The sequence below is a fragment of the Crinia signifera genome, chromosome 7, assembly GCF_055691185.1.
Source record: "Crinia signifera chromosome 7, ASM5569118v1, whole genome shotgun sequence".
In the NCBI taxonomy this organism is placed as follows: Eukaryota; Metazoa; Chordata; class Amphibia; order Anura; family Myobatrachidae; genus Crinia; species Crinia signifera.
The window spans coordinates 183,656,543-183,680,506 of record NC_139223.1 but is presented as its reverse complement, the minus strand read 5'-3'; the positions used below and the strand labels follow the sequence as shown (position 1 = coordinate 183,680,506).

The window sequence follows — 23,964 nt, the reverse complement described above, 5'->3', positions numbered from 1 at the left end:
GGGACACCTCTGGATAAAAGGGACCATTCGCTGGCATCCAGAGTGACGGCTCTGTAAGTCTACTTCCCAATTGAGGACTCCTGTGATAAAGATCGCTGAGAGAGCAGGGATCTTCTTCTCTGCCCATCGAAAGATGCGGGAGGTCTCTGCCATGACAGCCCGACTGCGAGTACCACCCTGGTGGTTGATCTAAGCCACCATTGTTGCACTGTCCGACTGGATCTGCACTGGGCGACCTCGGAGCCCTGGAAGGATCGCTGGCAAATTCACTGCCCCCACTCACGAAGGCTGGCATCCGTGGCGCGGAGAATCCACTGTTGGATCCAAAATGGTCTCCCCACCGTGAGGGGATGGGGGGGGGGGGGGGGGGGAAGAGAGAGAGAGAAAGAGAGAGAGAGAGAGAGAGAAAGAGAGAGAGAGAGAAAGAGACACAGAGAGGGAGAGCGAGAGGGAGAGAGGGAGAGAGAGAGGGAAAGAGAGAGAGAGGGAGGGAGAGAGGGAGAGAGGGAGGGAGAGAGGGAGAGAGAGAGAGATACTTCCGAGGATAATGCTATCAGTTGTGACCGGATGTTGGTGTAGGATCCTGACCACTTAGTGAGGATCTCCCATTGTAGCGGACGGGAGTGGAATTGAGCATATTCTGCTATGTCGAAGGTTGATACCATCGACCCTAAGACTCTCATGCAGGCATGAAATTACACTCTTCTGTGGGAGAGAAGACCTTGTATTCGGGACAGCAGTGTTCGGCGAAGTTCTACCCGCAGGGAGATCCTATGATGCACAGTATCCAACTGGGCTCCCAGATGGATCATAGTCTGTGCGGGGACCATGGATGACTTGGGCCAATTGATGATCCAGCCGTGACTTTGCAAGGAAGTCACCACTATGGCCAGAATCAATAGGTCGTCCAGATACAGAAGGATCCGGATGCCCTGGTTGCAAAGTCTGCTGCCCATCACTGCCATGACCTTTGTAAACACCCGAGGGGCGGTCAAAAGTCAGAAAGGCAGAGCCCGAAACTGATGGTCCTGCAGTACAAACCGCAAAAACCGTTGATGTTCTGGCCTAATGTCCAGGTATACCATGTAGTATGCAGGCTCTAAAGGGCCCCATACATCAGCAATTAATTGTGACAATTTTCAGATATGGAGTTGATTGCCACAATTAATTTTAGATGTGTGGGCTCCCCCTTTTGGCAATCCCAATCAAAATCGCCAATCGATTGCTTAATCAGGTTTTTAAACATGTTTAATAATCTGGTATTATCTGCAGATCTTTTTTATATGTGTGGGCATTCCCAATTCGTCTTCTTCATCTATTTACATTATGAACAGCTGAAATGACAATCGATTGGGGCAATTTCCAGATATGAAGATGCAATTTTTAGATGGAAAAATCTGCCGATCACAGAAAAATCTGTAATGTGTGGGCAAAGTCGGATAGATTGTAAAATCCATTTATCTGGCCAAAATATCCCAATATCTGAAAATCCATAAATTGTGATTGCTGATGTATGGAGCCCATTAGGCCAAGACTATGATCGCAAGGTCTCCATCTTCAACGTACCTGTTGAGCGGTTTTAATTTGAGAATGGGACGGTAGGACTCGTTGGGCTTCCGGACTAGAAATAGGCTGGGGTAGAAACCTAAGCCTCTCTGAGGCAAAGAGACCGGAACTATGACTCCGGATTGCAGGAGCTTCTGGATGGACAGCTCCAGAGCCCTGGATTTTCCCAAGTCCTATGGAGAACTTGTGGAAAAGAAGGAGGAATTTGGTGGACGATGCTGGAAGGTTAGGGAGTAGCCTCGGGAGACCACATCCCTAACCCTCGCGTCTGTCGTGAATGCCAGCCTCACGTCTGAAAACCCCAAAAGGCGGCCTCCCACCTTGGGATCCCAAAGGTGAAGGCCCACCCCCATCATGCAGAGGATTTGTCCTCTGGCTTAGGGTCAGGGTGCCTAGCTGCCCATGGACGCTTACCCTTGGGTTTGGAAGACTTGGCAACCTGGGGTTGAGTACTAGCAAAGAAACGTCCCCTACCACTGCCATGGAAGCGAAAGGGCTGGAAGGTAGCCCTGGGTTGTTGCGTCGGAGCAGAAGGTAGGAAAGCTGCCTTGGAGGCTGCTACTATAGCTACTATTATATCTAGTTAGGACCCAAACCGCATTACAGGCTGTGCAGGACAGCAGTGCTGGGGCCCCTGTCTTACTGGATTTACCCCTAGAAGACATAACCAGGCTGTGTATACACTGAAATAGTCAGGCAGCTATCAAGGTAAAGCGAACCAGTGGTTCCCAAACTTATAAACCAGTGGTTCCCAAACTTTTTTTTTAAATCACGGAGCCCTAGAATATCAAAAAATGTTCACGGCACCCCTAGGCGAATGCGCTGTTATTGAGAAATTCCAAAAACAATATTAAATTAACTAAGTTGTTTTTATAGGTCATCCTTAGGGTCATTGATGCTGTGAGGGATAGGACTTGCTAGGGTTTGTCCATATGTTATGATTGGCAGCCACAAGCACTGGGTTTGCCTGTTAAATGGATCATAAATAATCTTAATTTGTCCTGGACCACCAACACAGGGCACCCCTGCAAGTCTCCAGAGGCACCCTAGGGAATCACGGCACACAGTTTGGGAACCACTGCCATAAACAATACAAAGCAAGCATACAATGCGTGGTGCTGCAGCTGACAGGCTAAGGTGATGGAGCAACAGCACTGGTGCTCCATCACCCCCTGGATATGGAGCACCAGTGCTAATAGACCCCCTGCGCTGCTGCTCTGTCACTGACCAGTCAGTAGTAAAAAAAAAAAAAAATTATTAAAAATGAAAAGTATAGCTGCATATAGCAGCCCCTCTATGGTACACGTGGCTCCTGCCAGCACAAAAAAACCCTGAGATGCCTGTCCTGGAGGCGGGGTAGAGGAGGGGAGGAGCCTGATCTGCTTAGGGGCAGAAGTTTAACCTTTTGGGTGCTGGGAGCTCTCTCCCACTCCAACTACCCAGGCTGTGGCCCATGACATGTCCCGAAGAATAAAACCAAGCCATCTGACAAATTATACATACCCCATACCATCCGGCATGTTAATAAAACCGTAACGGATACATATAAAAACTGCACATTTCTGGAGGTCATTAAACAGAAGCTATTACTTGCCCCATGGCCAGGTATTGTATCCCTTATACAATTTATATACCATCAAGCCACTTACCCGTCACTCCTGTTCTGCATCCATTTCTTCACTAGAAGCACAATGTGGAGCAACTGCTGCCAAACTTTTTGCATGCGAATGGTCAATGAGTTAATGTTCTTGGATGGACTACTTGCGTCACTCAATGGACGTTTTTTTCGAGACGCCAAAGCACGTTCCTGCTCTTCTAGGTCTGCCAGCATGTGCTGCAGCTCCTGGATACGACGGGCATCTCGCTCATGCTGTAACTGCAAGTCCTGTGTGACGGAAAGAAGGCATCACATCTAATTATGTGTTTCGCCATAGAAATATATTTAGCTGCTTTGAAAAGAAGGAATAAGTATGTTTATTAGTCACACATACAGTTTTATAAAATCGGTAGGCTCACCATTATCCGCTGTTCCAGCTCTCTCTCGCGCACTCGGTTTAATTCTGCATGCTTTGATGTTTTTGTCTCTTTTTGGAATTCTTTTGCCAAAACTCTTTCTTCTTCCCGGAGCGTTAAAATCTGAGCTTGGTACTGATCTCGCTCCTTTTGCAGCCGAATTTCACGCTCTCTCTGCTGCTCCAATACAGTCTCCAGCTGCAGCTTCTGACCTTGTAAGGATTCCATGAGGGAACGCAACTTGGTTGCAGCCTCCCGTTCTTTTTGTGTTTCCTCTCGACAGGCTTGTACTTCAGACTCCAGCTCTCTCTTAGCATGGACGGCTTGATTCTGGGTCTTCTCTATCATAGCAGCGAGGTCCCTAGCACGCCTCCTCTCCTCTTCCAGTTGACTCTGTAATGTCAATATCAGGTTCTGCTCCTGCTGCCGCTCCTCTTCTTGCCTGGACAACATATGTGCGTGCTGCTGTCTAAGCTGCTCCTGCATATGACATTCAAGGTTTCTAAAGTGCTGCCTTTCCTTCTGCAACTCCTTCTCTGCCTCCAGCACCTTGCTCTGTTCCTGAGCCAGGAGGGCCTTACAGCGGGACTGCTCGATCTCAAGCTCTTTCCGGAGATTGCTATTGCAGATTTGCTCTTGAGACAGAGCTGCAGAGATCTTGGTGTTGAGTATTCGTTGCTCCTCCAATGACAGTGATGCTTCCTAGATATAGTAAGGAAAAATATATATAAGATTAGGAAACATTTTAGCCACAGATATAAGAATATAACGGTCATCAATCAAAAATCTACACAGCTAGGAAAGAAACCTGAACATACAGAGGAGATGCTTCCTCATACACTAATACGGCCGTAGATTCAACATCACTCCTCTGAACTCACCTCTCCCCTCACAACCCCCCCCGCACACAGGGGGCCAGATGTATTAAGCACAAACAAGAGAGAAAGTGGAGAGTGATAAAGGACCAACCAATCAGCTCATAACTCATTTCTCAAACACAGCCTGTAATCTGGCAGTTAAGAGCTGATTGGCTGGGTCCCTTTTTACTATTCATTGTATCTCTTTTAAAGGCTTAACACATCTAGGGCCAGATGTCCTATGCCTCGAAAAGTGATAGAAAGTAGAGTGATATACCATCAACCAATCAGATCCTACCTGTCATTTTTCAAACACAGCCTGGTGCATGGCAGTTAGCAGCTGCTTGCCTGGTGTTTTATCACTCTCCTTTTGAACACTTTTATAGCTTACTGTGTGCCGTGGCACCCTGGGGTGCCTTAGAGGACTTGCAGGGGTGCCCTGGGTTGGTGGTCCAGGACCAATTCAAGTTATTTATTTCCATTATAATAGTGAAATTGTGCACAAACAAGTGAATCCTGTCCATTACCACATAACTGATGCTAAGGATGAGATATAAACACAATTTATTTAACTTAATATTTTTTTTCTAAAAATTTCTCAATGAGAAATATTTAGCCTAGGGGTGCCACAAAATAATTCTGATGCTTTGGGGTGCCGGGATTCAAAAAAGTTTGGGAACCCCTGGCTTAGGGTATTAAAGGCAAACAAAAAAAGGTTCACGTCAGGTCACATGTGCCACACACAGGTAATCCACCTCAAACTAGGGCACAAACTCCTCAGAAGTGATCTGGTGGATGACACAGGCATCCAGAGAACAAGAACTTAACAGGTATTTAAACTGAACTCCTCAAACTATTTTGAATCGCGGTGCCCTAGTACCAGCAATTAGATTTAATCCTAGACCGCCGTCCCGGGGCACCCCCTGCAAGCGTCCCGAGGCAGCCCCTACAAGCATCCTGAGGAACCCCCTACTAACTACTACTTTAGAGGTTCAGAAGCTTAGTTATGGTACATACAGTTCCATACATTAAGATTCAGGCTGGCTATACCAATAGCATCAGCTGCAGAACACACAGGGAGGAGGTACAGAGGCCAGACCTCACATACATAAACCCCCTTTGCTGGCCACAAAGAAATCCAGGACTACTCCTTTTACAGCTATGTATACTCCATAATGTTAAAGTCGTATGAAGGTGAAACATAGTATGGAAGCTCCTAATATCAGTATATTTCTGTATTGCTGCTTGTATTTTTCCAGCAGCCCTGACCAGCCACTATCTGTTATTTAATAACAGTATGTCTTAGCATAGCCAAGTTTAGTATCACTGTATTTCTTATTACATTGTATAAATGAAGCAATGATTTATATTATGATACCTCATCACCTTTTGTCTAATGTTAATATAGGCATATACTCCTGAAGGGAGAGCTGTTGTATTCTTCTTGTGGATAAGTATTGTTGTGAGCTACGCCTTAAGGCCTATACTTTTGGATTAACACTTTCCCTGTTTTACTTTGGAGCAAACCTTTATTGCGCCGATCACCTTGCTGTTGAACTGATCTTTATTTTTGTAGCAACTACCATTTTACTATCGCAATAAGTAAATGGTATTTTGTTTCTTTACAGCAATAGGACACTTCCACAATGAATGAAGGAAGAAGGAGGAAGAAAGACAAGCATCCCACCTGTAATGCTTTCTCCCTGAGCGCAAGAGTCTGCTGAGCAAGATCCTTCTCCTGTTCAAACCTCTGGCTTTCCAACTTCTGTTGAGTGTGTTTGTTCTGCTTGTAGGCAGCTAGAGCCTGCTCTTTGGTCTTCAGGTCATCTCTGAAGGGGAGAAATGCTTGTTATACCACGGAGAACTCAGGAATGGCTTCAAGAAGAGCAATCTACTGTACTTAGGGGAGACATTGTGAAGGTCAGATAGAGCTGGGTGCAAACTAGCACAAAGGCTTCCACGCTGCAAGCACCGAACTCAAGACATAAGTGGCAGAATTGCACATATCTCCAAAAACAGGTGTAGAGACAGAAAAACGCTGCTTAACTCGCAATTCCATCAATACCCTCACTGAAGTCTACATGAGTAGACTCTTAGCAACCCAGCTATGACCCTTTAGTCACATGGAGATGTGTTTGCATTTGTATTCTTTATTTATGTGGCACCACAAGGGATCCACAGCATCCAATTACAGGGTACAGATAAACAAAGCAGGAAACAGTGACTACAGTGTATGGCCATCCAATTCCCCTTGAGCCACGTGGGACCTTCCGGTCGGCAAAATCGCATGAGATACATCGAATGCAGTTCTTTGACATGTGATGTATCGCATGTAACCCTGTTCCCCGCCGATGGGAGGGGGTATGAATCAGAGGTCAGATTTGCAAGCAGGTAAAACCTCCGACTCCAATCCGATGCACAAGGGACCGTGCATCAGATCAGATTGCAAGTGTACTGTATGTGGGCCTTTACGGTTGATTTCAATAGAGAACAAGTGCAGGGTACATAATCATAGCTGCATCAGCAGACACATGATTCTGTATCATCCATCATTGCAAACAATTGACCCTGGAGCATGTGTAGAGTACATCCTGCAAAACACACTCTGCAAATGGACCTGCATTCAACTCTGCCACATCCACTGCCGTGTTTGTCTGTGGAGGCGTCTATCATGCGCAGACGCAGCGATAAGAGAATGGAAAAGAAAAGTTCAGGACTCTTGTCATACCTCAGCTTGGATTTCTCCATCTGAAGCTCTTTCTGTGACTTCCTGATCTTCTCCAGCTCGATCTCTTTATCCTCTTGCTCAGAGCGGAGTTGTGAAACCGCTGCCTGTTCCTGAAGCAGAAGTCGGTACTGCTCCGATGCTCGCTCCTTTTCACGGGACAGAGATTGCTTTAAATCCTCACCAATGGAAGCTTCCTGTTGCAATTTGTACTCCAACAATTCAACTGTAATAGGGAAAATAAAAGTTAACCAAATGTAACATGTCTGAGACAAAATCAAGCTGCAAAGAGCTAACCGATAGCACAGTGCGAAGACCAAAAATGCTTGCAGTACAGCATTAAAATAAAAGTGTGGATAATGGTATAGTGGGAAACCAATCGGAGAGTCCTTACTCACCCTGCCTACGCAGCTGGTGCTCCTTTGTGTGTCCTCGCTCTTCAGTGCTGGTGAGAGCGTCCTGCAGTTGCTGTAATTTCTCCTGATTCTGCAAATGTGCCATTCGCAATTGTGAGCGCAGATCCTGAATTTCGGACAGCAGACTGCTCCGATCCACGGACAGAATGTGGTCTAGGACTAGACGCTTCTGCTCTTCCTGCCAGCAGAAAACATTTTTTCGAGATTACAGTAATTTGGCACTAAACCATCTCACACTTGTCCGATTTGGCCACTTTTCACCAGATTCCGACAAATCGGGGCAAGAAATCGGGTGAAAAGTGGCCAAATCGCAGGTGTTCCACAGATGATCTTATGCACATCAGAGCTGCTTGCACATCTGACCTCCGACAGCGTGGAACGGGATCACAAGCGATCCTGATGTCCAGGAAGCTCCCAAGCAGTTCATGCGGGATAGGCTGTGACTTCTAAGAGAGAAGTCACAGTAGTGTCTTCAGGACATAAACTTGACCGGCTTGCGGCTCTTCAGCTGTTGTGAAACTAGAAGTCACAGCATGCCCTGTTACAGGATTGCTATTAGGGAATGGCAAAACAGAGGCAGGTCATGCTGGAATATGTAGTTTCACAACAGATGGAGACTCACAGGTTGGCCAGGCCTGTACTACATGGACAGAGTATGAATTGCAGTTGAGCACTGAATTCCGGTCTGACATTCCCCCAATCCGGGTCCTCACCTGCTCCTTGATCATATGCTCCATTTTTTCAGATAGTGATATTTTGTCCCCAGATCCAGGGTGAAGATGTGACTGAAGTTCCAAGTGTAGATACTTCCGCTCACTTTCTAGAAGAGTCTGCATGCTCTGCAGCAGCTCCCGTCTCCAGTCAATAGCAGCACTTTCCTATAGTACAACGTCGGTCATTAGGACGTCCACCTTTGCAACTATACTCCAGCCATAACCTTATCTACACAAGTAATGCAGGGATGACTTCTGTTGGAAAGTGTATTTGGGCCTTTAAAATTACCTTCTCTCCTTTCCCGGCAGTTTGAGCTAAAGCAGAGCTCAGAGACTGGATGGTTTCTTGCAGGTTCTGTTTCTCTTTCTGCCAATTCTCCCTCTGGGTCATAAGATCGGAATACTCAGAACTGGGGGTCTGTGCGGCAGGACGCTGGGACAGCTCTAGAATCTTGCAGCTTTCCTCGTGTACCTTGTTTAGCATTCTCTGCACAGACAGAGGGAGATTATGCATGACAGTCGCACCAAAGCAACTACCCAACACTAGTGTACAACACAAAAGGCAGGTACACAAACCACACACATTTTAAACATTTGATGGATTTTTACATTAAAAAGTGTCCGTGTATCACAAAGATAGGAAACAGAGGCTACTATGTTCAGACCATTGCAGTTTATGTGCACACACATTTTATGCGTGGGTGTCCTTATACACCATGAAGTACAACATATTTAATAAAGGTTGTTCTTAGACTAGGACTCAAGATCTCTAAATAAATAGCATTGTTAGATATGTGGACTCCGAGACTCCAGCTTGTGTAAGTCACTATAATATATCTGAACTCAAAGATAACATTTGAATGCAGGACTCCTCTATAAGCAACGGATCTTGCGGCAGCCATGAGGAATCCTGGACTCTGCGGCCACAGGGAGAGGTGACTGCGCTATGTTCCACCCAAGAAAACAGAACTCCTTTACGCTGGCCATTTCAAAAATAGGAATAAGTAGGTCAGGCCGCAACTTTTTGCAGTCCCATTTATTATTATGGCATGTGTGTGCATACACAGATGCAGGGACACCAGTCATGCAGCTTTGCGGTGAATAGGACACATCACGGCAAAGCAGAGAGTAGCTACATCGGTATGTCACAAAGCCGCCCCAATAAGAGCGGAGATATGACCAAGTAAGACCAGGAACCTTATTCTCCTGCAGAGTTCTGAAGGGGGCCAATGTGCTATGATCCCACCCAAGGAAAGACCAACATGATCCCATGGGTAACAGACAGAGCATTTACTGAATCCCTATATAGGATCATCATACAGAAGGCAGCATTGCCTTATTGCACATCCCAAACATTTTTAGAATTGTCAATATTAATAAAGTCAGTCCTCAAAATGTACCTGGAGCGGTGAAGATAATCCTCTGCCACTGATGGACTCCATCTTCCGTTTAATGTTATATAAGGTCTGCATATCATCCAACTGAGACTTGGCTTCACCTTCTGGCTTGCAATCTAGGAGCACAAAATCATTTCTGTAACCGCCTATCATTCATCCACGGATGTACATACACATTATGTACTGCTGCCAAAATGCATCTACAGCTGCTGTTCAACACAAAAAGAACCATAGTGAAGTTACCCAGTTCATCCGATTGTTCGGTATCCATCTGATCATCCCTGGAGCTTCTCTGGTCATCAGATGACTCATAATCTGTCACAGGGTGCCCACTCTCTCTCAACTGCAGGAGAACACCTGTTATTGTACCGTATAGTATTCTCACACCTGAAACTTTAGCTTAGTCTAAGCAACGTTGACACAATGAAGTGTCATGGTATACATAACTGGAGCACACATGGGGGGAGGGGAGAGAGAGCAATATCAAGCCTCATGGGGGATATTGAGACCTGATTGCTTGGCTGCTGATTTGTAGAGCCCTGCCGTCAGGTAATCGCTGCCCAGCCAAAGTGACATCCTGTCATGAGCAAGCCTGCGAGAAAAAATAATCTGCAGCACTGCAATTACCTGCAAATCCATTTTCAACGGCGCGGGCGTCACAAGCCACCCTGAAACCGCCTAGGCAAGCCTACGTTTTCCCTGACACACTCAGAAAATGTTCGGTTGCCACCCCTAAACGCTAGCTACCTGACAATCAGGTTGTGAACAGCTAGAGATCGGAAAAGATAATGGATTCAAATTGCAGGATGACCTCGCGCAGGTGTGTCCATCGATAATCGGCCGGCAAAATCACAGGTCTGAATAACCCACAATGTACCAACCAATCATCAGCTCCTGTCAATTTTCCAACACAGCCTGCAAAATGACAGGTTGGCACTTGATTGGTTGGTACTTTCTCTCTCTCTCTCTACACTAGCTCTCTTCAAGGCTTGATACAATATGTGACATTTTTTTCCTATTTTGCTTTGAAAATGCTTAAATTTATTTTATTTTATTTAAATGTATAATTTTCTACCAAAAGAAAGACCTACCGATGCCATAATATGATCAGAGATTGGTAAAAGAGGAAGACATAAAATAAATGAAAGGATCACAATGTAATCCTAATAATAATGTAAACTTTAAAGGGGCAATAGCCCTCTGCTCTTCAAGTGATTGTGTCCAGGCCCAGAACTTAAGTACAAGTAAAAAGCCCATGAACTTACCAAACTTGCTATGGCCGAATTGTTGGTGCGTTGCATGGAGAAATTGCTTCCAGATAATGACGGGGTGCTGGATGCCAGGAGATCCCGCTCCTCAGGTGGTTTATCTTGACCAGAAGACTTTGGTCTAATAAAGTCGAGCTCAGTGCTATGGTCAATGCTAAGCTCCGAGAAGGACGTACATACTCTCAGGCTTGGTACCTGTTCCTCTTGTTTTCTGACCATTTCTGGAGAGTCCCAGGTACTCAGGTCTGTCAGGCTTTCCGAGAAGCTCTTGGGCTTATTCCTTTGGTCCTCTATATTGTGGCTGTGCGAACCGCCCGACACAAGAGTGATCATGGCTTCTTGGCTCATTAGGGCCTCATGTAGCTTCTTAACCTGGGCACCTAACTTCTGGGAATGGGACTGCAGCTCTGCCACACAAGTGTCACGCTTCTGTACAGAGAGAGAAACGGGTTATCGCTGGCGTTTTACCAAAATGCTGGCGTGAGATGGAAGGAATACTGTTTTACTTAATAATTCTGAAGTTATTAAATCAAATTGTTGGGTGTAAAATAAGACGCAACACTTCTAACCCAGGATACTTCATTCTAAAGGATCGTAAAATGTGAAATCAGAAATAGTCAGACTTAAACTGTGAATTCTGCAATTTATTACTAACATAAAAGAAAGTGGTGGAGTCTTCTTTTATTTCCATAATCAATAGGATCCATAAATTATATATGAGCAGACAAAATTAGTTTTTATTACTATGTACTGACTAGGATGCAGTGGTGGGCGATACCAAGGAGAACTATGAAAGCAGTAGGAATAGGAAGTCACAGCAGCCCTTAACGGCTTCTAGGGGCTGCAGCCGATGCAGTCCCTAGAAATCGTCCGGCTTGCTTATTTGTGAGCATGCACAGGATGTTGATGTTGCGCACAATGATACAATACCCCTTTCACAACAGAAATGCAGAGACCACCCCTGGGAATCCGATTCCGGGGACATGCAGGGATATTCCAGGGTTGGGCCCCACTTACACCTGCTTTTTAAGCAGGGAAATCCCAGGTCAGCACCTTTCATACTGAATTCTAGAGAATTTAATTTGAAACCGCCTTTTTTTACGCTTACAAGCTTATTCACTACTTGCTACGGACAATGCCAGGATCTTCGCAATGTTATGGTATATCTGGGCATCCTTAACAGTGCCTGTAATCTGGCGACGGATCTTCTCTTCCCCCTCTAATGTTTAGAAGCTCCCTCACCTCATCATTTGTCCAAGACACTGCAGGCTGGCAGGGGTTTGGTGTGCCACAGAGCTTGCACAGTGTCTTCCTACACGCTGTGTGATGCCTCTGCGTGCCTCTGGAAATCCACAACAGAAAGTGTCCCTGCGAAGCCAAATCGGCATCAGCAGAGGAAACCTGGGACATGTCCTTGCACCCTTTAATACCGGCCAGTACCCCAAGAGCAACCCTGGTAGCTAGCAGGGTTGAAATCCCAGGGCATCGGTCTCGGGATTTTGACACGGGACTCTTCCCCACCAGCACTAGACTGGTTGTTTCCAGGATCAACTTGGGAATTTAGGCTGATGTGAAAGGGGTTTTAGACACCCATGGCTGGCAAAAGCAGTAGCCGTGACTGCTAGTATGTATCAATCTGATCACAGTATTATTAGGAATCTGACAGGTAATCTTAAGATTTGCCAATTGCTTGCTAAAATACATTTCTAAACCGAATCAATAAATCTCTCAGGGTAACAATCTAGCCTACTTCTAACGAGATTTATTTTAATTATCCGCATTCTCACCTTAAGCTGCTGCAGGACTTGCTGGGCTTCAGCATCGCGATGCTCACATTCGGCCTGCAATTCCTTAAGCTCATTCTTTATGTGATCTAGCTGATTCTCTGTGCTACGAAGCTCCGCTTCTCGCACCTTTACTTCGTTCTCTGCAATACTCAACTGCTCTTTCAAAGCGAGCTGCGAAAATGATAAAAATGCCAAAACTTTAATACAATGCCACACATGCATAAAGTGCAGCAGAATGATTTTCCCAATTACAGGGGAGTGTTTCCAGTTTTTGTTACTGTAGAAGGTTACTCAAAATGGGGTTACACATTGGCTGACAACATTAAAGGCAGTTCTAGAGCATTTGAAGTGCAGGGCTTTAGACCATGACCTCTACATACACCTATCCGAAAATCTAACCATATAGGCACCATGAGCTTAGCGAAACAAAAATCTTAAGTACATAGTACACTATAGGCAAAGTAAGAAGAAAAACTGATGAAAAAATTAGCAAAATTGAGGAAAAAGTCCACAATTCTGGTTTAAAATGGCAGGAGACCTGTCCAATACAAATGACGTTCGCCGTGTATACAGTAGTCATGCTTCAAGTGTGACTTTATACCAAAGAGAAAACTCCACAAATGTCTCACTTTCCGATTCCCACACCCTATTGCATTTGGCTGAGACAATTTAATTCATAAAAAATAAGACAAACAATAATAAAAAATGTAAATATAAAAAATACTAAAATAAATGCAGAAAAACCTCAAATGAGAGGATGAAGCTAATAACCGGCCGGTCAGCTATATATATATAAAAAAACACCAATACTCAATATTATAAGAACAATTACTTGAATCCATATGAGGAAATTGTCATTCCACACTTCACTATATTGTGAAGGGTCAGCTGTGATAGACTAGGCCCAGCGAGAGATGACAGACCGCTTAGAAGTTCCCAGAATGTAGGAACTTCTAAGCGGTCTGTCATCTCTCGCTTGTGGTTCTCCAAGTCCCTGCATGTGGTGCAGGCTTGCTGGGACTCATAGTTCCACAGCAGTATACAACAGTTTTTCTATATTTTTTACACAATCATCAGCTAGATGCCCACCACCCAGGGGCATCGAGGACAGCCCCGGGCTTCAGCATGGGCAGGTAAGTTCTGGAGGGTGGGGACCGCTTCTTTGGGGGGGTCCCCACTTCCCCAGGACCCCTGCCGACCAGTCAGGGGGTGAATGCTTTGGCCGGGGGGACTTGTATAAAAAGTCTGCCCCCGGCTGTGGCATTACCCTGCTGGCTGGTTGGGCCCGATGCTGGTTCTTGAAATATGGGGGACCCCTAGTCATTTTGTCCCCTGTATTTTGGGAACCAGGAGCGGCCCTTGAGCCTGGTGCTGGTTTTATAAAATCCAGGGAACCCCAACTTGTTTGTTCCTGTGATTTTATGAAACCAGGACCGGCTTCTTTGAGCCCGGGGCTGGTTATGCTCAGGAGGGGAGGGACCCCACGCAGTTTTTTCCCATTTTTTTTTTTTTTTTTTTACACAAAATCGCATGTTTTAAAATGTGCACATTTTCATGAGTAAAAATCGCACCATATCACACTTTTTTGCTGCGTATTTGCATCTCATTACATATGCGAATTCACGGCAATTTTTTTTTTTTTTAAATGTACGATTTTTTTCTTACGAAAAAAAAAACCGTACCCTATTACATTTTGCCCTCTACCTCTGTTGCCTCTCTCTCTCTCCCAGCCACTCCATTGCCTTCCTATACCACTACACTCTTTCACTTAAGCGCTCAACCTTATGGACCTATTTAATTTCCTTATCTTTCCAGATCACCATTTCCCACTCTTGGATTCAAGATTTGTCTCAGGCTGCTCCTTACCCTCTAGACCAGGGGTGGCCAACCGGTCAGAGGTAAAGAGCCGAAAAATATCGGTAGTCAAGCTAAAGAGCCGACATCATGCGCGCGCCGAAGGTGCATGCGCCAAAAAAAGGGGCGTAGTTTATTTTGACCCCTTGGGTGGGTGTGATACAAATATGCCTCCAATAGTGCAGTGCCATATATACATATGCCCCCAATAGTGCCAGATACACATATGCCCCCAATAGTGCCAGATACACATATGCCCCCCACGGTGCCAGGAATGCCCCTATGGTGCCAGAAAGCTGGTATGCCCCCACAGTGCCACAAACTGCTATGCCCCCACAGTGCAAATTTCCCAGCAGCAGCACTCACCGTTGTTGCTGCTGCTGCCAGGCGGGGAGAGGATAGTCTGGTGTCCCCCTGCAGTCCTCCTGTCATGTCACTGATGGGAGGAGAGCACAGCACACCGCGCGTCTCCTTCCCCCTCACTTCCCTGTGACTGGGCTGTCCACCAATCAAAGCTCGCTGGCCGGCTCCTGATTGGCTGCTGGCCCGCGAGCTCTGATTGGTGGACAACCCAGTCACAAGGATGCACAGTAAGGGGTAGGAGAGATGCACAATGCGCGCTCTCCTCCCCTCAGAAGGAGAAGGGATTCAGGGAACCGGCAGCAGGGGGGACTGGGACGAACGGTGGGCGGCGGGCTGCAGTGGGAGCAGGAGCCTCACTTTACAAGGGGGAGAGCCGCATGAGGCTCAAGAGCCACGGGTTGGCCACCACTGCTCTAGACTTTCACCCAGCCTCCAAGAGTTCCCTTAAAATTTTGTATTTCTACAAGAAATTACTGATTTATTGTAGATCTAGACAACTTATTCCTTGTATGTATATTATTATACATTTATTATTGCTGATATTTCCTAATTATTTAAATCCTTTATTATATAAGTATTAACTCCATAGACATAATCATTACTGATTACATGGAAAGAGAAAATTGAAAATGTATGCATTATACAATGTTGTTCAATAATACATTTTGTTGCTGTATTCCATTTTATGCAATAAAAACAATTTTGAAAAAAAAAATTGTGTATTTCTTCTGGCTTACCACCTCTCCTTTTAATTCTGCCCTCCTTTTCCCAATGATTTGACCCATAACCCCATGTTCATTCCCTTTGCCTACATAATTATTCATTTAATTTCCATATGGTTTGTTTTAGTTTGGAGACCTTTTTTATCTTCTTGAATGGCACTACAAAAGCCTTGTAGTCTGAGGCAGGGACGTGCAGTCAGGGGAGGCAGGGGAGGCAGTGCCTCCCCTGTCATTAATGATTAAAATAATACAAAGAAGATACTTATGACACATATTCTGTGTCATAAGTATTTTTTTTATATTAATTTAATCATTCTCATTGTTGCATAATGTGTGTAAATGGTTTTGGAGGCACCGAAAGCGGTGCCTCCAGCTGCCCCTTATAAAAAGCTGGAAGCCGGAGGTGGGCAGTGGGCGGGGATAAGCAGAGAGCTGTAAAAGCCCATTTGAAAACCTAGTAAAAGCGGCACCTTTCCAAATGCCTCAGTGACAGGGTGCGCTTTCAGCCACTATGAAGACATGTCCCTGTCACTGAGGCCATCGAAAAGCCGCCCGCCCCCTTCGCCGTCGCTGCCCACCCTGCACTCCACCCTCACACACTTAGAAGCCGTGTCCCATGATGAAGAGGGAGCCCAGCAGTAACAGCAGCCCAGGAGGGTCGGGGCGCGGGAGTGTTGTGCCCGGTGCGCCGGTCCAATAAATCTCTTTGCGGGCTGGTCCGTTGGCTGTCCCGGGGCTGGCTGACAGGCAGGGGGCTGCAGGGGGCTGCTGAAAAACGGAAGCTGCTCCGGCTAGCCGGGACTCTGGAGCAGCATTACAGCAGCAGAGCAGGGGAGAGATGATCGGCGGCCGGGCAAGCAGGGTAAGTAACTGCAGTCACAGTAACCCTGCTGACGCCCGGCCTCATCCGCTGTGGAACCGCTGTGGGTGGGGGGGTGGTTTGCGCGTGCTGCAGGGAGAAAGATCCCTGTGAGGGTGGTGGGTCGTCGGGTGCTACAGTGAGAAGAGAGCCGCTGGAGATGGGAGGGGGTCAGAGTGTCAGTGTATGTATGTATGTATGTATGTATGAGAGTGTCAGTATATGTTTGTATGAATGAGAGAGTCAGTGTATGTATGTATGTGAGTGTCAGTATATGTATGTATGAGAGTGTCAGTATATGTATGTATGAGAGTGTCAGTATATGTATGTATGAGAGTGTCAGTATATGTATGTATGTATGTATGTATGTATGTATGAGAGTGTCAGTATATGTATGTATAAGAGTGTCAGTATATGTATGTATGAGAGTGTCAGTGTATGTATGTATGAGAGTGTCAGTATATGTATGTATGAATGAGAGTGTCAGTGTATGTATGTATGTATGAGAGCGTCAGTGTATGTATGTATGAGTGTCAGTATATGTATGTATGAGTGTCAGTATATGTATGTATGAGTGTCAGTATATGTATGTATGAGTGTCAGTATATGTATGTATGAGTGTCAGTATATGTATGAATGAGAGTGTCAGTGTATGTATGTATGAATGAGAGAGTCAGTGTATGTATGTATGAGAGCGTCAGTGTATGTATGTATGTATGTATGTATGAGAGCGTCAGTGTATGTATGTATGAGAGCGTCAGTGTATGTATGTATGAGAGCGTCAGTGTATGTATGTATGAGAGCGTCAGTGTATGTATGTATGAGAGTGTCAGTGTATGTATGAGAGCGTCAGTGTATGTATGTATGAAAGTGTCAGTGTATGTATGTATGAGAGTGTCAGTATATGTATGTATGTATGAGAGTGTCAGTATATGTATGTATGTATGAGAGTGTCAGTATATGTATGTATGAATAAGAGCGTCAGTGTATGTATGTATGAATGAGAGTGTCAGTGTATGTATGTATGTATGAATGAGAGCGTCAGTGTATGTATGTATGTATGAATGAGAGCGTCAGTGTATGTATGTATGATGAGAGCGTCAGTGTATGTATGTATGAATAAGAGCGTCAGTGTATGTATGTATGAATGAGAGTGTCAGTGTATGTATGTATGTATGTATGTATGTATGTATGAATGAGAGTGTCAGTGTATGTATGAATGAGAGCGTCAGTGTATGTATGTATGATGAGAGCGTCAGTGTATGTATGTATGAATGAGAGCGTCAGTACATGTATGAATGTATGTATGAATAAGAGTGTCAGTGTATGTATATATGAATGAGAGCGTCAGTGTATGTATGTATGAATGAGAGCGTCAGTGTATGTATGTATGAATGAGAGCTTCAGTGTATGTATGTATGTATGTATGTATGAATGAGAGCGTCAGTGTATGTATGTATGAATGAGAGCGTCAGTGTATGTATGTATGAATAAGAGCGTCAGTGTATGTATGTATGAATAAGAGCGTCAGTGTATGTATGTATGAATAAGAGCGTCAGTGTATGTATAAATAAGAGCGTCAGTGTATGTATGTATGAATAAGAGCGTCAGTGTATGTATGTATGTATGTATGAATAAGAGCGTCAGTGTATGTATGTATGAATAAGAGCGTCAGTGTATGTATAAATAAGAGTGTCAGTGTATGTATGTATGAATGAGAGCATCAGTGTATGTATGTATGTATGTATGTATGAATAAGAGCGTCAGTGTATGTATGTATGAATAAGAGCGTCAGTGTATGTATGTATGAATAAGAGCGTCAGTGTATGTATGTATGAATAAGAGCGTCAGTGTGTGTATGTATGTATGTATGAATAAGAGCGTCAGTGTATGTATGAATAAGAGTGTCAGTGTATGTATGTATGAATAAGAGCGTCAGTGTATGTATGTATGTATGAATAAGAGCGTCAGTGTATGTATGTATGAATGAGAGCGTCAGTGTATGTATGTATGTATGAATGAGAGCGTCAGTGTATGTATGTATGAATAAGAGCGTCAGTGTATGTATGTATGAATAAGAGCGTCAGTGTATGTATGTATGAATGATAGCGGCAGTGCATGTATGAAGAATGTCAGTGTATGTATATGTAAATAACAGTGTATGTAGTATGTATATGTAAATAACAGCGTATGTAGTATGTATATGTAAATAACAGCGTATGTAGTATTTATATGGCGGTTGTCAGCTCCGCAGTCAATGGCCTAAAGGGGTTCTTTCCTGTATATGTGCAGAATAATAATTCAGTTACTGAGAAAGCATGTAGAGAGAAAGAGGAGATCTTCTCTGGGGAGCTGGATTTGACCTGGAGCCCCAAACCATCACTGTGGGCCGGCTCCTATATGGCATTGCGACACTGCATTTTTTGGGGACCTCCCTTGACTCCCGCCGCATTATCTGTGTGTGCTGGGCTGTCCACTGCTGGAAGCTGCTACAGGTTGGGCATATGCTGGCCAGCAATGGTGCGGACACTCCGCCATATGAAAGCAGGGGGCGCAGTGCACACGAAGTAGAACAAGGCTGAGAAGAATCCCAGGAACCAAAGGTCCCCGATGAAGTGCAGTAATACAGAGCATCCTGCCCACAAACCGCCCATTTAAAGCCACAGGAGGATCAGGTTAGTAGTGACTACAGTGGGGTTAATGTGTTCAAACCTTCAGTGTGATCAGGAGCCACCTCCCTGCACCCCCCAACTAACCCAAACCATACACCTTCCTCACCAAGTACCCTAACTATACATCCACTTAGCCTAATTCTGACTATACCCTCATCACCTAACCCTAACTATACATGCCCCGTAGCCTAACCTTAACTACACATCCCCCATAGACTAACCCTATATATACACCCCCTTCAGCCCAACCATTCACATCCCACCTGCAGTATAATGTAATGGGCATTATGGTGTGTCATAATGTTTAAGGGGCATGCCTCATTTGTTATATAGCCGCTCCCCCAGCTGTGTGTAACCACACACCCTCATGACACTTGACCACGACCATTTTTGGTACGATGTAAGAAAAAATATCTACTTGCACCACTGCTTACAAACTAGTGCCTCACTAGCCACTGACCTCACCGCACGTCACTGGTCTGAGGTTACCACACATAGAAAAGCTGCACAAAGGATACTGAAGTATACAAAATACTAATAAAACAAAACAAAAAGAAAGAGGTGGGAAATGCATATACACATCAGAGAGGTAACACTCACCAGATTGGGTGTGGAGTCCATATCTATAGTCTGAAGATCAGTTTGTGCCTGCGACTCTTCCCTTTGTATCTGACCTTTCTCCTCCCATACTCTGAGGCTCTGCTTCAGTCCATGTAACTCCTCTTTGAACTTTTCATCTCTTTCGCTTTGTTCCTTGGCATTACTGGAGATTATATGCTGAAGAGAAACATTTTGTTCTTGGACCTTCTCTAGGTCTATCTTGGCAGCTTCCAGACACTGTGCACTTTGAGTCAGCTGATTTTCCAACTCGGACCGCTCACCTGCATTCTGCTCCTGTAGGGTCTGAACTAGCAGTTCCTTCTCCACCAGGGAGGCATTGCGCTCTCTCAGAATATCCTGTAGTTCCTGCAGACAGGAGGAGAGAGCGGCGATCTCCTCTTCTCGCTGTGACAGACGGGACCGGAGAAGCTCACTCTCCTCCTGGAGGCTCAGGTGCTGCACTTGGAGGACTTGAAGGGCTTTTTCATGCTGCCTGTTGGACTGTTGTAGGTTTTGTAAATTTTTCTCCAGGACCTCTATCTCTGTGATGTGTAGAGACTCCTTTTCTTCCAGTTGCTGTTGAATGGCGTCTAATTCAGCCCTGTACAAAGACTCTGTTTCGTCCAGCTTAAGTTGTGCAGAACTGACTTGGACACCTTTCCTCAGCTCACTCTGCAGGTTCTCGACCTTTCCTAGTCCAAGCTCGTCCAGGCTCTCCTGGCTGTCGCTGATCTCATGCCTCACTGGACCCAGTTGCTCCAGCTCCTGCTGCAATTTTTGAATCACTTCATGTAACTGTTCAACCTCCTCCTCTTTGTCCTTACGGAGTCTGTCTTGATCACTGCGAAGATGTTCCACTAAGGACCTCAATTCCTCCACCTCTGCGTACTGAGAGGTTGTTGCCTACACAAACATACACCAGAAGAATATCTCATGTAAGGTTCTTGCAGATGCATAGCAAGTAATAGTTTACTGCAAGTAATTAGCCATAGATTTAAAAGTGTAGACATTTTTAATTTATTAGAACCCAGTATTTACAAAACACAAGTGCTTATTTTACTTGCTCCCTTCATTAACAGCTATTCCTGACAAGACAGAACTCTGAACTCAATTCTTTCGCTTTCCAGGGAATATCATTCTTCTACTTAACTTCTAGCAGCTATGAATTGTAAAGGTAGCCATACACTGGTGCAATTTGGCTCGAGTTCACCAAGTTTGAAGAGATTGCGAGGAGAAATCAGGTAAAACTGCATGTATTTTTGATCCACGGTCCGGTACAGCAACTAGAACACAAGTGCTGCACGTAGGATCTGTCTGATTGGACAGCCTCCAGCAAGTGCAATATATCACATGCGCAAGGGGCGCATCCGGCAGCTCAAGGGGATGAGCTGGCTCTACATTGCTACGAGAAGCCGCAGCAGTTGTCGGGTGCACAATGGAGTGATGCGAATCAGGACAATATGGAGGCCAACAGGTCAAAATTTCAGTACCAGGATAATTGTCTGAAAGATGTAATGAAGGACAGAACAACCCCTCATTCCGCCCTTCACTACACTGCACGGTGCTGAATGTTAGATTGTCCAATCGGCTGTGCAGCACGGTCGACTGGATACCACATGCAATGATGGGTGTGCGTAAGTTGCTCAGATACACTGTATCATCCGGCTCATATTGCTCCAGTGTATACCTGGTTAGAATCACCACACACGGGACAGGCAAGAGGAGGAACAGTCCCTTATTTTGCCCGTTTCTTACCTCTAAAGTGTGAATCAATCTACCTGTTCTAGTTAACATTAAAGGAATCTACCAAGCAAAACTTAAGTTTCTGTATAAAAGCATAAAAACGACTTAAGATTTTTAACCCAACCACTAGCCGAAAAATCTAGGGCAACAATCCCCTCTTATGAAATCATTCAGCATATTCATATAAGCAAGAGTTGTTAAGAGTCTCCTATTCGCACAAATTCACAGGGTTGCGCCAACACTGCTGTTCCGCTGAAAGTGGGAGAGGTTCATCAGGCTCTGTACAGTTAGGGGGAAATTTAATAAGATGGGAGTTATATTGAATATGGGATGTTGCGATTCGCAACCAAATCACATTCTACTTATTTTCTAATCTTCTAGAAGCTAATATATAGAATCTGGTTGCTATGGGCAACATCCCATTTTCAATAGAACTCCTATCTTAGTAAATTTACCCCTTAGATTCTGGATCACCAAAAAATGACGGTAACACCACACCGTAGATAAAACTCCCGCTGGTTTACGAGCTAGTGTAATTGGTTTACCATCTATGGTAGACAAAGTCCAAACACAATGGGATTTCTTACCTCTCGCTGCAGCCTAAACAGTTGGTTGTTCAGATGGTCAATCTCTTGGTTCTTCTCCTGTAACAATGCCTGGGGGAGCTGCATTGAACTGGAGATCTTGTCGGCCCTCTCACAATGCAGGTCAGACATTTCTTCCTGTTTCACAATATAAAAACTATTACACACTGATCACAGCCAGACCTCTCACCTAATCACCTCCTCCCACTCCCGTGTCCAAGAGTTCTCTCGTGCTGCCCCCCTGCACTGAAACAACCTCCCGCCACCCATCAGGCTTTCTGATTCTCTTACCTCCTTCAAGCGCTCCCTCAAAACCCACTTCTTCCGACTAGCCTATCTCTCCTCCTCCTAACCTCTTTCACTCCCCCTATCCTGCCTACCCTACCCCTCCTTCCGTTCCTACTTATCCTATTGTCTTTCATTCGTCCACCCACCTATTTTTAGTATGTTAACTCTTATGAGTAGGGCCCTCCTGCCTCACGTACTCACCCTACCTCTTTACCTCACCAGCGCTCCTGCCCTATTCTTCCCTTCCTCTACTTCATCTTCAGTCTCCTCGACCATTTCGACACCTACTTCAGAACTGATGCTGATTTTAGTTCTACCAGCCAAACCCTTATTTATGCTGTATTTACGTTACCTTGTAATTAGTTTTTTGTTTGCTATATACGGCGATGCGGACACTTTGTGGCGCCTTATAAATAAACAAACTACTACTTCCCTCTAGTACTTCATCATTTGCCCACTTGCCTTTAATAGCAGGTACTTCTCCTGAGTCTGTTGCAGCGCCTGCTCACTCTGCTTGCTCTGGATCTCGAGCTGCATGTTCAGCTGGATGACCTCATCAGTCTTGTTTATTAAATCTTCTCTAAAAAGTTCCAGCTGCTCAGCCAGACTTTCAGCCTGTAAAAAAAAAAAGGTCATTAATATCGGCCTAATTCTTCATGACCCCGTGTTTCCCTCGTCTATTAATTGTACCTCTTTCTCTTTTCTTTGCAGGGCCTCACGCTCCGCCTGTAGCTCCTGCTTTAGAAGGCTGTTGGCATCTCCCTCCATAGGTACTCGGTGGCGGGCTTCGTCTAGCTTTGACTGCAGAGCAGAAATCTGAAGCGCATTGCTGTACTGCTGATGCTGCAGAGCCTCTTTGTCCTACCATCCAGAGGAGGCAACACATTACAGAATCTGACCATCAGTATACCAAACACATACATCAACATCTCCACAATAGATCCAGCAGAAGAACCTTGAACTCAGATTGTGGGTAAAAATTCTGACTTGCATACATAACTGGGGGAATATTCACCCATAAAGTAATCAAGCAAGATAACAGATTATCATTAGCGCAACTTATTTATTACCAGTTAATTATATATTGCACATTCTGCAGCACTATAGTCCATGCCCCAATGGAGCTTACAATCTAGTTAATTTTGTTGGAGGCTAATTAACCTGCCAGTATATTTTTGGAAATTGGTAGGAAACCGGAGTACCCAGTGGAAACCCATGTACCTATGGGGAGAATATACAAACTCCACACAGAGCAATGGTGGGACTCGAACCCATGACCTCAGCACTGTGAGACAGTAATGCTAACCATTACATTGTATGTGCGATGACCATATGCACGTTTCAGGGTTGTCATAATCAAAGATTCGCTGCCTATTCTGGTCAACATCTTTTCCTTATGTAATTTCCACCAGAAAGTAAAGTCTTCATGCACCCGGACCGGATGTGTGTTATGGTCTCCATAAGTCAAATACAACATTAAAAAGGCAATGTAACTCCGATATTAATGGTGTTGAACATCTAATAATTATGTTGTGCC

General features: G+C 44.9%; 1 protein-coding gene across 4 annotated transcripts in view; it reads right to left on the bottom strand.

The window, feature by feature from the left end:
• PCNT (pericentrin) overlaps window positions 1-23,964 on the bottom strand; it is a 96,206-nt gene that overhangs the window by 12,854 nt on the left and 59,388 nt on the right. For all 4 annotated transcript variants that reach the window (XM_083154593.1, XM_083154595.1, XM_083154594.1 and 1 more), the window contains 15 exons: window positions 23,118-23,288; window positions 22,886-23,042; window positions 22,143-22,273; window positions 19,813-20,715; window positions 12,743-12,913; window positions 10,953-11,384; window positions 9,931-10,030; window positions 9,691-9,803; window positions 8,580-8,777; window positions 8,291-8,455; window positions 7,560-7,755; window positions 7,165-7,387; window positions 6,124-6,265; window positions 3,583-4,281; window positions 3,216-3,451 (listed from right to left, as the gene is read on the bottom strand). In XM_083154593.1, the coding sequence (XP_083010719.1) occupies window positions 3,216-3,451; window positions 3,583-4,281; window positions 6,124-6,265; window positions 7,165-7,387; window positions 7,560-7,755; window positions 8,291-8,455; window positions 8,580-8,777; window positions 9,691-9,803; window positions 9,931-10,030; window positions 10,953-11,384; window positions 12,743-12,913; window positions 19,813-20,715; window positions 22,143-22,273; window positions 22,886-23,042; window positions 23,118-23,288 (4,037 nt within the window). The remainder of the gene's footprint in view (window positions 1-3,215; window positions 3,452-3,582; window positions 4,282-6,123; window positions 6,266-7,164; window positions 7,388-7,559; window positions 7,756-8,290; window positions 8,456-8,579; window positions 8,778-9,690; window positions 9,804-9,930; window positions 10,031-10,952; window positions 11,385-12,742; window positions 12,914-19,812; window positions 20,716-22,142; window positions 22,274-22,885; window positions 23,043-23,117; window positions 23,289-23,964) is intronic.